The sequence below is a fragment of the Oncorhynchus tshawytscha genome, linkage group LG07, assembly GCF_018296145.1.
Source record: "Oncorhynchus tshawytscha isolate Ot180627B linkage group LG07, Otsh_v2.0, whole genome shotgun sequence".
Classification (NCBI taxonomy): Eukaryota; Metazoa; Chordata; class Actinopteri; order Salmoniformes; family Salmonidae; genus Oncorhynchus; species Oncorhynchus tshawytscha.
The window spans coordinates 40,935,225-40,950,502 of NC_056435.1; the positions used below are offsets into that span (position 1 = coordinate 40,935,225).

The following is a 15,278-nucleotide window of genomic DNA, read 5'->3' on the forward strand; positions in this document are numbered from 1 at the left end:
TCCATGGCTTCAGCAACACATCTGTCCCTAGAGGGACAGAACACTCCTGTTGGGTCATGTTTGCACATCTGTCCCTAGAGGGACAGAACACTCCTGTTGGGTCAAATCAAATCAAAAATCAAATCAAATTTTATTTGTCACATACACATGGTTAGCAGATGTTAATGCGAGTGTAGCGAAATGCTTGTGCTTCTAGTTCCGACAATGCAGTAATAACCAACAAGTAATCTAACTAACAATTCCAAAACTACTGTCTTATACACAGTGTAAGGGGATAAAGAATGTGTACATAAGGATATGTGAATGAGTGATGGTACAGAGCAGCATAGGCAAGATACAGTAGATGGTATCGAGTACAGTATATACATGTGAGATGAGTATGTAAACAAAGTGGCATAGTTAAAGTGGCTAGTGATACATGTATTACATAAGGATGCAGTCAATGATATAGAGTACAGTATATATGTATGCATATGAGATGAATAATGTAGGGTAAGTAACATTATATAAGGTAGAATTGTTTAAAGTGGCTAGTGATATCTTTACATCATTTCCCATCAATTCCCATTATTAAAGTGGCTGGAGTTGAGTCAGTGTCAGTGTCAGTGTGTTGGCAGCAGCCACTCAATGTTAGTGGTGGCTGTTTAACAGTCTGATGGCCTTGAGATAGAAGCTGTTTTTCAGTCTCTCGGTCCCAGCTTTGATGCACCTGTATTGACCTCGCCTTCTGGATGATAGCGGGGTGAACAGGCAGTGGCTCGGGTGGTTGATGTCCTTGATGATCTTTATGGCCTTCCTGTAACATCGGGTGGTGTAGGTATCCTGGAGGGCAGGTAGTTTGCCCCCGGTGATGCGTTGTGCAGACCTCACTACCCTCTGGAGAGCCTTCCGGTTGTGGGCGGAGCAGTTGCCGTACCAGGCGGTGATACAGCCCGCCAGGATGCTCTCGATTGTGCATCTGTAGAAGTTTGTGAGTGCTTTTGGTGACAAGCCAAATTTCTTCAGCCTCCTGAGGTTGAAGAGGCGCTGCTGCGCCTTCTTCACGATGCTGTCTGTGTGGGTGGACCAATTCAGTTTGTCTGTAATGTGTATGCCGAGGAACTTAAAACTTGCTACCCTCTCCACTACTGTTCCATTGATGTGGATAGGGGGGTGTTCCCTCTGCTGTTTCCTGAGGTCCACAATCATCTCCTTAGGTCATGTTTGCACATCTGTCCCTAGAGGGACAGAACACTCCTGTTGGGTCATGTTTGCACATCTGTCCCTAGAGGGACAGAACACTCCTGTTGGGTCATGTTGGCACATCTGTCCCTAGAGGGACAGAACACTCCTGTTGGGTCATGTTTGCACTTCTCTCTAACTCCTTCATCATTTTACCACGTGAGAATCAACATTTATCTAGAAAGATGTGTGTATTTGCTAACTGGTTTATCTACCTCTTTTACCTTGTGATAATGCTTCTCCAGCAGGTTCACTCCCTGCACACATTATACACCTATACACATTATACACCTATACACATTATACACCTATACACATTATACACATTATACACCTATACACATTATACACATTATACACCTTATACACATTATACACCTTATACACCTATACACATTATACACCTATACACATTATACACCTATACACATTATACACCTATACACATTATACACCTATACACATTATACACCTATACACATTATACACCTATACACATTATACACATTATACACCTATACACATTATACACCTATACACATTATACACCTATACACATTATACACCTATACACATTATACACATTATACACCTATACACATTATACACCTATACACATTACAATAACATGTTGTCTACCTGCTTTAGTTGTTGTGGAAACTGATTTTACATCACATAAACACACACGCCTTCTCAGTCTTACTGCTCTCTATTGTACCTTGTGTTATTGCAGCTAGGCCTGGGGTTTGCTGTCACAGGAGGCTTTTGATCAATTTCCCTCCCCTTTTCCCTCCTTCCTCTCCTCCCCAGCTACAGGAGTACTATAAGAAGCAGCAGGAGCAGCTGCATCTTCAGCTTCTGACTCAGCAGCAGCAGCAGGCTGGGAAGCAGGCAGCCAAAGAGGTGAGACCCCTACTGAGTAGTGTTATCAAGTGCACTCACAAGCACACGCGTACACAGCTGAAGTGGCCAACACGTGAGTTAGGGGATTGTGGATAAGGGCCCAAGGAGGTGAGCGTTTGCACTGGGGCAGAGTGTTCACCTCTTCTACTCGATCTCCTGTCCTCTTATCCTATCATTCGCTCCTTTCCTCCTGCTGTCCTCTTATTGTATTTCTGTGTTGTGTACTCTGCGTTTCCAAACAGGGATTATGGTAGTGATGGAATATGGCTTTACATTTCTCTGTGCTAACACACCATGCCAAACCCTACTCACAGAGAGCTCTGTCTTAATGCAGGATAAGTATTTATTTACATGGCATGTAAATGTGTGTGTGTGTGTGTGTGTGTGTGTGTGTGTGTGTGTGTGTGTGTGTGTGTGTGTGTGTGTGTGTGTGTGTGTGTGTGTGTGTGTGTGTGTGTGAAGCATGAAGTAAAATCCTGTTGTAGCCTCACTATAAGAGGGGTCTGACACTTTTAATTGTCAATGAACCCCCGCAGTCGGTGAGAACGGTGCCAACACGCACCTCCGCAAGGTTTAATCACTAACAGGGATCTTGGGGGATCAAGTAGCATCACAACACGTAACAACAAAGAGCATCCACATCAATCACACCAGATTACTGTCATAGAGGTTATGTTGGGAGGGTGGTGTTGGTTCAATTCTGATTCTCTGTAATAATGGTATGGGAATAGTAATGCATTTTATTTTGCATCAAACGACACAACATTTTCAGTCACCTCCTTGTCTGAAGGAAAAGTGGATTAACAGGTTAATGTCAAGCCCTGCATGTTGTTTTTTCCAGAAGTCTCATGGAATGTAGACCTACATTGAACACCACACATTGTCTGCTACTGTAGGCTGAATGATAGAACAGCTATTTCCATGTTAAACTGTTATGGGATGCATTTTCTCCATTATTTTTCATGAAAGGCCACTCTGTTAGGCCTACATTATGATCAAATAGCCACAGTAGTCTTCTTGACCACTGTCTGAAACTGTAACTTAAAGCGGGTACTAGAGGTTGACCAATTATGATCTTTCAACGCCGATACCGATTATTGGAGGACCAAAAAAGCCAATACCGATTAATCGGCTGATTTTATTTATTTATTTATTTGTAATAATGACAATTACCACAATACTGAATGAACACTTTTATTTTAACCTAATATAATACATCAATAACAATCAATTTAGCCTCAAATAAAAAATGAAACATGTACAGTTTGGTTTAAATAATACAAAAACAAAGTGTTGGAGAAGAAAGTAAAAGTGCAATATGTGCTATGTAAAAAAGCTAACGTTTCAGTTCCTTGCTCAGAACATGAGTCTTCAATATTCCCAGGTAAGAAGTTTTAGATTTTGTTATTATAGGAATTATAGGACTATTTGAAGTCCTAAACAGCTCAATGCTTGAAGCACAGCGAAGAGCTGCTGGCAAATACAATGAAGTGCTGTTTGAATGAATGCTTACGAGCCTGCTGCTGCCTACCATCGCTCAGTCAGACTGCTCTATCAAATATCAAATCATAGACTTAATTATAACATAATAACACACAGAAATACGAGCCTTAGGTCATTAATATGGTCAAATCCGGAAACTATCATTTAGAAAACAAAACGTTTATTCTTTCAGTGAAATACGGAACCGTTCCGTATTTTATCTTAACGGGTGGCATCCATAAATCTAAATATTCCTGTTACCTTGAACAACCTTCAATGTTATGTCATAATTACGTACATTTCTGGCAAATTAGTTCGCAATGAGCCAGGCGGCCCAAACTGTTGCATATACCCTGACTCTGCGTGCAATGAACGAAAGAGAAGTGACACAATTTACCTAGTTAAAATAAATTTATGTTAGCAGGCAATATTAACTAAATATGCAGGTTTAAAAATATATACTTGAGTATTGATTTTAAGAAAGGCGTTGATGTTTATGGTTAGGTACACATTGGTGCAACGACAGTGCTTTTTTCACGAATGCGCTTGTTAAATCACCCGTTTGGTGAAGTAGGCTGTGATTCAATTATAAATTTACAGGCACCGCATCGATAATATGCAACGCAGGACAAGCTAGAAAACTAGTAATATCATCAACCATGTGTAGTTAGTTAACTAGTGATTATGTTAAGACTGATTGTTTTTATAAGATAAGTTTAATGCTAGCTAGCACCTTACCGTGGCTCCTTGCTGCACTCGCATAACAGGTAGTCAGCCTGCCACACAGTCTCCTCGTGGAGTGCAATGTAATCGGCCCTAATTAATCGGCCATTCTGATTAATCGGTCAACCTCTAGCAGGTGCAGCCTCAATATTCACAGTAAACTCGCGCTGGAAGTTGCACAGAATTTTCACATCGTTCAAGTTTCTGCTCAGAAGACCTGAAATTTGCTGAGTGCCTCAGTTGTCAGAGGTGTCTAAGACAACAATAATATAGTGATTTTATCACAAACACACACACTCTCACACATACAAACACACACACTCTCCACATACAAACACACACACACACACTCCACATACAAACACACACTCGTCATCCAATTTTCAGAAAGTAGAGGAGGGATGTGACAGTAACAGAGGAAAGGAGAAGTGAGAGAGAAAGAGAAAAGTGAGAGAGAAAGAGGGAGAGAGAGAGAGAGAGAGAAGTGAGAGAGAAAGAAGGAGAAAAGAGCAGGTAGGAAACAGAGACAGGCTTCTAGAGAGCTCATGGACTCCAGAGACCATTGTGGGAATTGCACGAGGAGGTTCGCCCTAGATCATCCCTCCGTTCTCCCTCCCGCCATCCTTTCCTCCTCTCTCATCCCTGATCCCCCTCTCCCTGTGGACCCTCTCCCCCCTCGCCTACAGCGGTCAGCCAACTCAACCGTGACCAAAGCAAACCAGTTGTGGTTGACTTGCATGTAGAGACCGTGTCTGATGCTGTTTTTTCTTTTTTCCTTCTCCTGTCCGAGTCTCCGGTTTTGTTTTCCTGTAACAACCAGACAAGTGCAAACACTGGTCACAAACACTCTTCCACACACACACAACACACACACCACACACACCACAGTTGATGTCTGATGGTTCACCATACCCACTGTTGTGGACATGCATCATCTCCTGTGTTCAGCTAAAGCTAAGCCTGCTGTACAGTCTAACTCAATGCCTTACAGTCATCAACAGTCCAACTCAGACATATTAATATGCCTCCAGAACCGCAATACTGCTTGTTTTCTTGGCTAGCTGGTGGTTAATTGAATGGTTAATGACATTGATTGGCCTGAGTGTCCATTCACCTGGTGTCTCAGGACTGAGAGGAAGAAGGACAAGCAGCAGGGCTGTGGACCTCCAGGCCTGGCGGTGCTCAACCTACTAGTTAGATTGGGTATGGCAGGTAGGTTACATAGGTCTATGTAGGTCACCTGCTTATCAAGTGCCCAGGAAATCGAGGTTAGGTCACATGTGTCAAACTCATCCCACAGAGGGCAGAGTGTCTGTGGGATTTTGCTGCACCCTTGTACTTGATTGATGAATTAAGGTCAATAATTAGTAAGGAACTCCCCTCACTTGGTTGTCTAGGTCTTAATTGAAAGGAAAAAACAAAAACCCGCAGACACTTAGGGGAAGGGCAGTGGTTTTTTTCAAACTTTTTCAACAGGGACCCTATTTTTACCGCCATCATTTCTCACGACTCCACCCCAACCCAAATGTATATCAACAAATAATATAATTTTAATCTCTATCAAAATGAATAGAAACCAATAAATACATAAAACATGTTTTTATTTTATTGTCTTCCTCAAAAAAAATAGCATATTGTCCCATACAATGATCTGTACTCTTATTTAAAACATGTTGGCGACCCACAGTGCAGCTGTGGTCGCCACCCCGACATTGAATACCACTGGCCTAGGTGATAGGGGAAGTGTCTAGGGGATAGGGGAAGTGTCTAGAGGATAGGGGAAGTGCCTAGGTGATAGGGGAAGTGTCTAGGGGATAGGGGAAGTGTCTAGGGGATAGGGGAAGTGCCTAGGGGGGATAGGGGAGTGTCTAGGGGATAGGGGAAGTGTCTATGGGATAGGGGAAGTGGGGAAGTGCCTAGGGGATAGGGGAAGTGTCTAGGGGATAGGGGAAGTGTCTAGGGGATAGGGAAGTGCCTAGGGGATAGGGGAAGTGCCTAGGGGATAGGGGAAGTGTCTAGGGGATAGGGAAGTGTCTAGGGGGAAGTGTCTAGGGGGGAAGTGTCTAGGGATAGGGAAAGTGTCTAGGGGATAGGGGAAGTGTCTAGGGGATAGGGGAAGTGTCTAGGAGATAGGGGAAGTGCCTAGGGATAGGGGAAGTGCCTAGGGGATAGGGGATCTAGGGATAGGGGAAGTGTCTAGGGGATAGGGAAGTGCCTAGGGGAAAGGGGAAGTGTCTAGGGGATAGGGAAGTGCCTAGGGGATAGGGGAAGTGCATAGGGGATAGGGGAAGTGTCTAGGGGATAGGGGAAGTGTCTAGGGGATAGGGGAAGTGTCTAGGGATAGGGAAGTGTCTAGGGGATAGGGAAGTGTCTAGGAATAGGGAAAGTGCCTAGGGGATAGGGAAGTGTCTAGGGGATAGGGGAAGTGCCTAGGGGAAAGGGAAGTGTCTAGGGGATAGGGGAAGTGCCTAGGGGATAGGGGAAGTGCATAGGTGATAGGGGAAGTGTCTAGGGGATAGGGAAGTGTCTAGGGGATAGGGAAGTGTCTAGGGGATAGGGAAGTGTCTAGGGGATAGGGGAAGTGCCTAGGGGATAGGGGAAGTGTCTAGGGGATAGGGGAAGTGCCTAGGGGATAGGGGAAGTGCCTAGGGGATAGGGGAAGTGTCTAGGGATAGGGGAAGTGCTAAGGGATAGGGGAAGTGCCGAGGGGATAGGGGAAGTTTCTAGGGGATAGGGGAAGTGCCTAGGGGGAAAGGGGAAGTGTCTAGGGGATAGGGGAAGTGCCTAGGGGATAGGGGAAGTGCATAGGTGATAGGGGAAGTGTCTAGGGCATAGGGGAATATGGGGATAGGGAAGTGTCTATGGGGATAGGGGAAGTGTCTAGGGGATAGGGGAAGTGTCTAGTGCCTAGGGGATAGGGGAAGTGTCTAGGGGATAGGGGAAGTGCCTAGGGGATAGGGGAAGTGCCTAGGGGATAGGGGAAGTGCCTAGGGGATAGGGGAAGGGTCTAGGGGATAGGGGAAGTGCCTAAGGAATAGGGAAAGTGCCTAGGGGATAGGGGAAGTGTCTAGGGGATAGGGGAAGTGCCTAGGGAAAGGGGAAGTGTCTAGGGGATAGGGGAAGTGCATAGGTGATAGGGGAAGTGTCCTAGGGGATATGGGGGGGAAGTGCCTAGGGGATATGGGAAGTGTCTAGGGGATAGGGGGTGAGTGCCTAGGGGATAGGGGAAGTGTCTAGGGGATAGGGGAAGTGCCTAGGGGATAGGGGAAGTGCCTAGGGGATAGGGGAAGTGCCTAGGGGATAGGGGAAGTGTCTAGGGGATATGAGAAGTGCCTAGGGGATAGGGGAAGTGCCTAGGGGATAGGGGAAGTGTCTAGGGGATAGGGGAAGTGTCTAGGGGAAGTGCCTAGGGGATAGGGGAAATGTCTAGGGATAGGGGAAGTGCCTAGGGGATAGGGGAAGTGCCTAGGGGATAGGGGGAGTGTCTAGGGGATGCACCCCCTATGTACTGTAGTACACAGATGAGACCGTAATTTATTTATGATATGATATTTATTTTTGTTTATGATATTTATTCTTATTAGTAGTTCTAATAATAATGGATAAATCAGATGGATGGAAAGATGTGATTAAATGAGGAAAAGCTCTGTGTTCGCTTTTGGTCATTCACCAGAAGGAGAGAGGGAGAGAGGGAGGGATGGAGAGAGATGGGGAGAGAGAGAGAGGGATGGAGAGATGGAGAGAGAGGGGGATGGAGAGAGAGGGGGAGAGAGAGAAAGGGATGGAGGGATGGAGAAAGAGAGGGGGAGAGAGAGAGAGGGAGGGATGGAGAGAGATGGGGAGAGAGAGAGAGGGATGGAGAGATGGAGAGAGAGGGGGATGGAGAGAGAGGGGGAGAGAGAGAAAGGGATGGAGGGATGGAGAGAGAGGGATGGAGAGAGAGAGGGATGGAGGGATGGAGAGAGAGGGGGATGGAGAGAGAGGGGGGAGAGAGAGGGGATGGAGGGATGGAGAGAGAGAGATGGAGAGAGAGGGGGATGGAGGGAGAGAGAGGGAGGGATGGAGAGAGAGGGATGGAGGGATGGAGAGAGAGGGGGATGGAGAGAGAGAGAGAGATGGAGAGAGAGAGAGATGGAGAGAGGGGGGGGAGAGAGAGGGATGGATGGTGAGAGGGGGATGGGAGAGAGAGAGAGGGATGGAGAGAGAGGGGTGGAGAGAGATATGGAGAGAGAGAGATGGAGAGAGAGGGATGGAGAGAGAGATGGAGAGAGATGGATGGAGAGAGAGGGATGGAGAGAGAGAGATGGGAGAGAGAGGGATGGAGAGAGAGGGGTGGAGAGAGAGATATGGAGAGAGAGAGATGGAGAGAGAGGGATGGAGAGAGAGAGATGGGTAGAGAGAGATGGAGAGAGAGAGATGGAGAGATGGGGAGAGAGAGATGTGGAGAGAGAGGGATGGAGAGAGAGGGGGATTGAGAGAGAGAGAGTAGGATTTAAAAAAATACAAATCTCCCCTGTGCCTTTTTGAGTGTTTGTGCATCGATGACTGTGACTTTTTGACCTCTTCTCTATTCTCTGATTGTTCCACTCGCTCTTTTCTGTGTAGAAGTGATGCTGGAAGAGTGTGTGTTTGCGTACGTGTTTGTGAGTGGTGCATTGGGCTGGTCAGAAGTCAGCTTGATGAAGTGACTCTGTCTGTCACACTAGCCATTTGGGACCGTGTGTGTGTGTGTATGTTGTGTGTGTGCGCGCGTGTGTGTGTGTTTGTGACTGGCAGGCTCAGACAGTGTGTGATGTGCTCATAAATCACATTGACAGCCTGTTACTGCGCTAGCTTTGGCCACTCAGCCGCGGCTAATGTAAACAGAACACACACACAATGAGTTAAAGAACCACTACCATGTCTCTGGAGAGAGAGGGTGAGATAGAGGGAGGGACGGGGTAGAGGAGGGACATGAAACGGACAGACAGGACCAGGGAGGAGAAGAGATGGACCAAGAGCTACAGACAAGGCCTAGAGTTTTTCCTGATCATGACCAAATGACTGAAATAGGAAAAACTCCGGCCCTAGTTACATGGTCAATCAAATATTCTGTACCTAGCTGTAGACACTAAAGTGTATTTGGCTTGGTGCGGGTCTATGAGAAGGTTGTTGAGTGTGCAGTTGTGACAGATGTCAAGAGAACATGCGGTGGAACATTGTAACTGGCAGATCAGATTTATTTTTCTTCTCTTCTCTCTCTGGGAAAAAATGCCTGTAGTGCTGACATAGTGACCCTCTGCCTGCCTCCCTAAACACACACGCACACCCTACCTCCCCAGATGCCCATTCTGGAAGGAAGTGACCTCGGTGGCATTCCTGTGAGTTCCTCCTCTCTGTTCAAAGACTCGTTGGTCACCACTCGCTCTCCAATAGAAAAACGTATATTTAGTTTATTTTTCCACCCCTCCGCTCTCTCTCTCTCTCTCCCTCTCTGCCTCTTTCTATCTTTCTCTCTCTCTCTCTCTCCCTCTCTGCCTCTTTCTATCTTTCTCTCTCTCTCTCTCTCTCTCCCTCTCTGCCTCTTTCTATCTTTCTCTCTCTCTCTCTCCCTCTCTGCCTCTTTCTATCTTTCTCTCTCTCTCTCTGCTTCCCTCTGCCTTTCCTCTCCCTCTGTTTTGTGGGGAAGATAAGGGCCATCTCTCTGGGGGGGGCATCAACCAGCGAAACACAGGCTAGGACCGGTACCGATAGGGAAACCAGAATGGGGGACATTCATCACTGCGACACACGTTGACGTTATCGCCACATGCCATGTAGTCTATACAACTCACCCCTTCACCTGCTCCCTCCACCCCTTCACCTGCTCCCTCCACCCCTTCACCTCCTCCCTCCACCCCTTCACCTCCTCCCTCCACCCCTTCACCTCACCCCTTCACCTCCTCCCTCCACCCCTACACCTCCTGCCTCCACCTCTTCACCTCCTCCCTCCATCCCTTCCCTCCTTGCCTCCATCCCTTCCCTCCTTGCCTCCATCCCTTCCCTCCTTGCCTCCATCCCTTCACCTCCTCCCTCCACCCCTTCTTCTCCTCCCTCTACCCCTTCCCTCTTTTCCTCCATCCCTTCCCTCCTTGCCTCCATCCCTTCCCTCCTTGCCTCCATCCCTTCATCTCCTCCCTCCATCCCTTTCCTCCTTGCCACCATCCCTTCATCTCCTCCCTCCATCCCTTCCCTCCTTGCCTCCATCCCTTCACCTCATCCCTCTATCCCTTCCATCCTTGCCTCCATCCCTTGCCTCCATCCCTTCATCTCCTCCATCCCTTCCCTCCTTGCCTCCATCCCTTCACCTCCTCCCTCTACCTCTTCATCTCCTCCCTCCATCCCTTCCCTCCTTGCCTCCATCCCTTCCCTCCTTGCCTCCATCCCTTCCCTCCTTGCCTCCATCCCTTCCCTCCTTGCCTCCATCCCTTCCTTCCTTGCCTCCATCCCTTCCCTCCTTGCCTCCATCCCTTCCCTCCTTGCCTCCATCCCTTCCCTCCTTGCCTCCATCCCTTCCTTCCTTGCCTCCATCCTTTCCCTCCTTGCCCCCATCCCTTCATCTCCTCCATCCCTTCCCTCCTTGCCTCCATCCCTTCCTTCCTTGCCTCCATCCCTTCCTTCCTTGCCTCCATCCTTTCCCTCCTTGCCCCCATCCCTTCATCTCCTCCATCCCTTCCTTCCTTGCCTCCATCCCTTCCCTCCTTGCCTCCATCCCTTCCCTCCTTGCCTCCATCCCTTCCCTCCTTGCCTCCATCCCTTCCTTCCTTGCCTCCATCCCTTCCCTCCTTGCCTCCATCCCTTCCCTCCTTGCCTCCATCCCTTTCCCTCCTTGCCTCCATCCCTTCCTTCCTTGCCTCCATCCCTTCCCTCCTTGCCTCCATCCCTTCCCTCCTTGCCTCCATCCCTTCCTTCCTTGCCTCCATCCTTTCCCTCCTTGCCCCCATCCCTTCATCTCCTCCATCCCTTCCCTCCTTGCCTCCATCCCTTCACCTCCTCCCTCTACCTCTTCATCTCCTCCCTCCATCCCTTCCCTCCTTGCCTCCATCCCTTCCCTCCTTGCCTCCATCCCTTCCCTCCTAACCTCCATCCCTTCCCTCCTTGCCCCATCCCTTCATCTCCTCCATCCCTTCCCTCCTTGCCTCCATCCCTTCACCTCCTCCCTCTACCTCTTCATCTCCTCCCTCCATCCCTTCCCTCCTTGCCTCCATCCCTCCATCCCTTCCCTCCTTGCCTCCATCCCTTCCCTCCTTGCCTCCATCACTTCCCTCCTTGCCTCCATCCCTTCCCTCCTTGCCTCCATCCCTTCCCTCCTAACCTCCATCCCTTCCCTCCTTGCCTCCATCCCTTCCCTCCTTGCCTCCATCCCTTCCCGCTTAGTCTCCATCCCTTCCCTCCTTGCCTCCATCCCTTCCCTCCTTGCCTCCATCCCTTCCTTCCTTGCCTCCATCCCTTCACCTCCTCCCTCTACCTCTTCATCTCCTCCCTCCATCCCTTCCCTCCTTGCCTCCATCCCTTCACCTCCTCCCTCTACCTCTTCATCTCCTCCCTCCATCCCTTCCCTCCTTGCCTCCATCCCTTCACCTCCTCCCTCTACCTCTTCATCTCCTCCCTCCATCCCTTCCCTCCTTGCCTCCATCCCTTCCCTCCTTGCCTCCATCCCTTCATCTCCTCCCTCCATCCCTTTCCTCCTTGCCACCATCCCTTCATCTCCTCCCTCCACCCCTTCATCTCCTCCCTCCATCCCTTCCCTCCTTGCCTCCATCCCTTCCCTCCTTGCCTCCATCCCTTCCCTCCTTGCCTCCATCCCTTCACCTCCTCCCTCTACCCCTTCATCTCCTCCCTCCATCCCTTCCCTCCTTGACTCCATCCCTTCACCTCCTCCCTCCACCCCTTCTTCTCCTCCCTCTACCCCTTCACTCTTTTCCTCCATCCCTTCCCTCCTTGCCTCCATCCCTTCCCTCCTTGCCACCATCCCTTCATCTCCTCCCTCCATCCCTTCCCTCCTTGCCTCCATCCCTTCACCTCATCCCTCTATCCCTTCCATCCTTGCCTCCATCCCTTGCCTCCATCCCTTCATCTCCTCCATCCCTTCCCTCCTTGCCTCCATCCCTTCACCTCCTCCCTCTACCTCTTCATCTCCTCCCTCCCTCCATCCCTTCCCTCCTTGCCTCCATCCCTCCATCCCTTCCCTCCTTGCCTCCATCCCTTCCCTCCTTGCCTCCATCCCTTCCCTCCTAACCTCCATCCCTTCCCTCCTTGCCTCCATCCCTTCCCTCCTTGCCTCCATCCCTTCCCTCCTTGCCTCCATCCTTCCTTCCTTGCCTCCATCCTTTCCCTCCTTGCCCCCATCCCTTCATCTCCTCCATCCCTTCCCTCCTTGCCTCCATCCCTTCCCTCCTAACCTCCATCCCTTCCCTCCTTGCCCCCATCCCTTCATCTCCTCCATCCCTTCCCTCCTTGCCTCCATCCCTTCACCTCCTCCCTCTACCTCTTCATCTCCTCCCTCCATCCCTTCCCTCCTTGCCTCCATCCCTCCATCCCTTCCCTCCTTGCCTCCATCCCTTCCCTCCTTGCCTCCATCACTTCCCTCCTTGCCTCCATCCCTTCCCTCCTTGCCTCCATCCCTTCCCTCCTAACCTCCATCCCTTCCCTCCTTGCCTCCATCCCTTCCCTCCTTGCCTCCATCCCTTCCCTCCTTGCCTCCATCCCTTCCCTCCTTGCCTCCATCCCTTCCCTCCTTGCCTCCATCCCTTCACCTCCTCCCTCTACCTCTTCATCTCCTCCCTCCATCCCTTCCCTCCTTGCCTCCATCCCTTCACCTCCTCCCTCTACCTCTTCATCTCCTCCCTCCATCCCTTCCCTCCTTACCTCCATCCCTTCACCTCCTCCCTCTACCTCTTCATCTCCTCCCTCCATCCCTTCCCTCCTTGCCTCCATCCCTTCCCTCCTTGCCTCCATCCCTTCCCTCCTTACCTCCATCCCTTCCCTCCTTGCCTCCATCCCTTCCCTCCTAACCTCCATCCCTTCCCTCCTTGCCTCCATCCCTTCCCTCCTAACCTCCATCCCTTGCCTCCATCCCTTCCCTCCTTGCCTCCATCCCTTCCCTCCTTGCCTCCATCCCTTCCTTCCTTGCCTCCATCCCTTCACCTCCTCCCTCTATCTCTTCATCTCCTCCATCCCTTCCCTCCTTGCCTCCATCCCTTCACCTCCTCCCTCTACCTCTTCATCTCCTCCCTCCATCCCTTCCCTCCTTGCCTCCATCCCTTCACCTCCTCCCTCTACCCCTTCATCTCAAAGTCAATACCCTTCCCTCCTTGCCTCCATCCCTTCACCTCCTCCCTCTACCTCTTCATCTCCTCCCTCCATCCCTTCCATCCTTGCCTCCATCCCTTCCCTCCTTGCCTCCATCCCTTCCCTCCTTGCCTCCATCCCTTCCCTCCTTGCCTCCATCCCCTCCCTTCTTTCCTCAAGACTCACCATTCAACATTTTCTTCCCCCTTGGAAGATTAGAGTTTTGGGGTCTGATAGTATTTCTTTCCAACACTGCTCATATGTGTGACTTATAGACTCCATTTGGAGTTGTACCTGAGATGCATTGATGGAATGGGCCCCCAACCTTAATACAAATATTCTCCAGTGGAGTAGGTTAAAATGGTTGGGAATGTAACATGTACTAACTGTCTCTGACTATCTTCTCTCCACAGCAGCAGATAGGTAACAAGCAGAGTAGGTTGGAACGGTTGGGAATGTAACATGTACTAACTGTCTCTGACTCTCTTCTCTCCACAGCAGCAGATAGGTAACAAGCAGAGTAGGTTAAAACGGTTGGGAATGTAACATGTACTAACTGTCTCTGACTCTCTTCTCTCCACAGCAGCAGATAGGTAACAAGCAGAGTAGGTTGGAACGGTTGGGAATGTAACATGTACTAACTGTCTCTGACTATCTTCTCTCCACAGCAGCAGATAGGTAACAAGCAGAGTAGGTTAAAACGGTTGGGAATGTAACATGTACTAACTGTCTCTGACTCTCTTCTCTCCACAGCAGCAGATAGGTAACAAGCAGAGTAGGTTGGAACGGTTGGGAATGTAACATGTACTAACTGTCTCTGACTCTCTTCTCTCCACAGCAGCAGATAGGTAACAAGCAGAGTAGGTTAAAACGGTTGGGAATGTAACATGTACTAACTGTCTCTGACTCTCTTCTCTCCACAGCAGCAGATAGGTAACAAGCAGAGTAGGTTGGAACGGTTGGGAATGTAACATGTACTAACTGTCTCTGACTATCTTCTCTCCACAGCAGCAGATAGGTAACAAGCAGAGTAGGTTGGACCGGTTGGGAATGTAACATGTACTAACTGTCTCTGACTCTCTTCTCTCCACAGCAGCAGATAGGTAACAAGCAGAGTAGGTTGGAACGGTTGGGAATGTAACATGTACTAACTGTCTCTGACTCTCTTCTCTCCACAGCAGCAGATAGGTAACAAGCAGAGTAGGTTGGAACGGTTGGGAATGTAACATGTACTAACTGTCTCTGACTATCTTCTCTCCACAGCAGCAGATAGGTAACAAGCAGAGTAGGTTGGAACGGTTGGGAATGTAACATGTACTAACTGTCTCTGACTCTCTTCTCTCCACAGCAGCAGATAGGTAACAAGCAGAGTAGGTTGGAACGGTTGGGAATGTAACATGTACTAACTGTCTCTGACTCTCTTCTCTCCACAGCAGCAGATAGGTAACAAGCAGTTGGCTTTCCAGCAGCAGCTCATTCAGATGCAGCAACTTCAACAGCAGCACATGATCAACCTGCAGAGACAAGGCCTGGTCTCCCTACAGCCCACTAACCCCATGCAGAGCCTGCAGCAAGGTACACACACATCCCGTAGCTTACTTACCCAACAAACCCTCCCACCTCCTCCATACCTCCCGACT

At 49.4% G+C, this 15,278-nt stretch overlaps 1 protein-coding gene across 4 annotated transcripts in view; it reads left to right on the forward strand.

Annotated features, from left to right (window-relative positions):
- The window catches only part of foxp4 (forkhead box P4), a 195,236-nt gene that overhangs the window by 135,005 nt on the left and 44,953 nt on the right, over positions 1 to 15,278 (forward strand). For all 4 annotated transcript variants that reach the window (XM_042324411.1, XM_042324412.1, XM_042324413.1 and 1 more), the window contains exons 5-6: positions 2,032 to 2,124; positions 15,072 to 15,213. In XM_042324411.1, the coding sequence (XP_042180345.1) occupies positions 2,032 to 2,124; positions 15,072 to 15,213 (235 nt within the window). The remainder of the gene's footprint in view (positions 1 to 2,031; positions 2,125 to 15,071; positions 15,214 to 15,278) is intronic.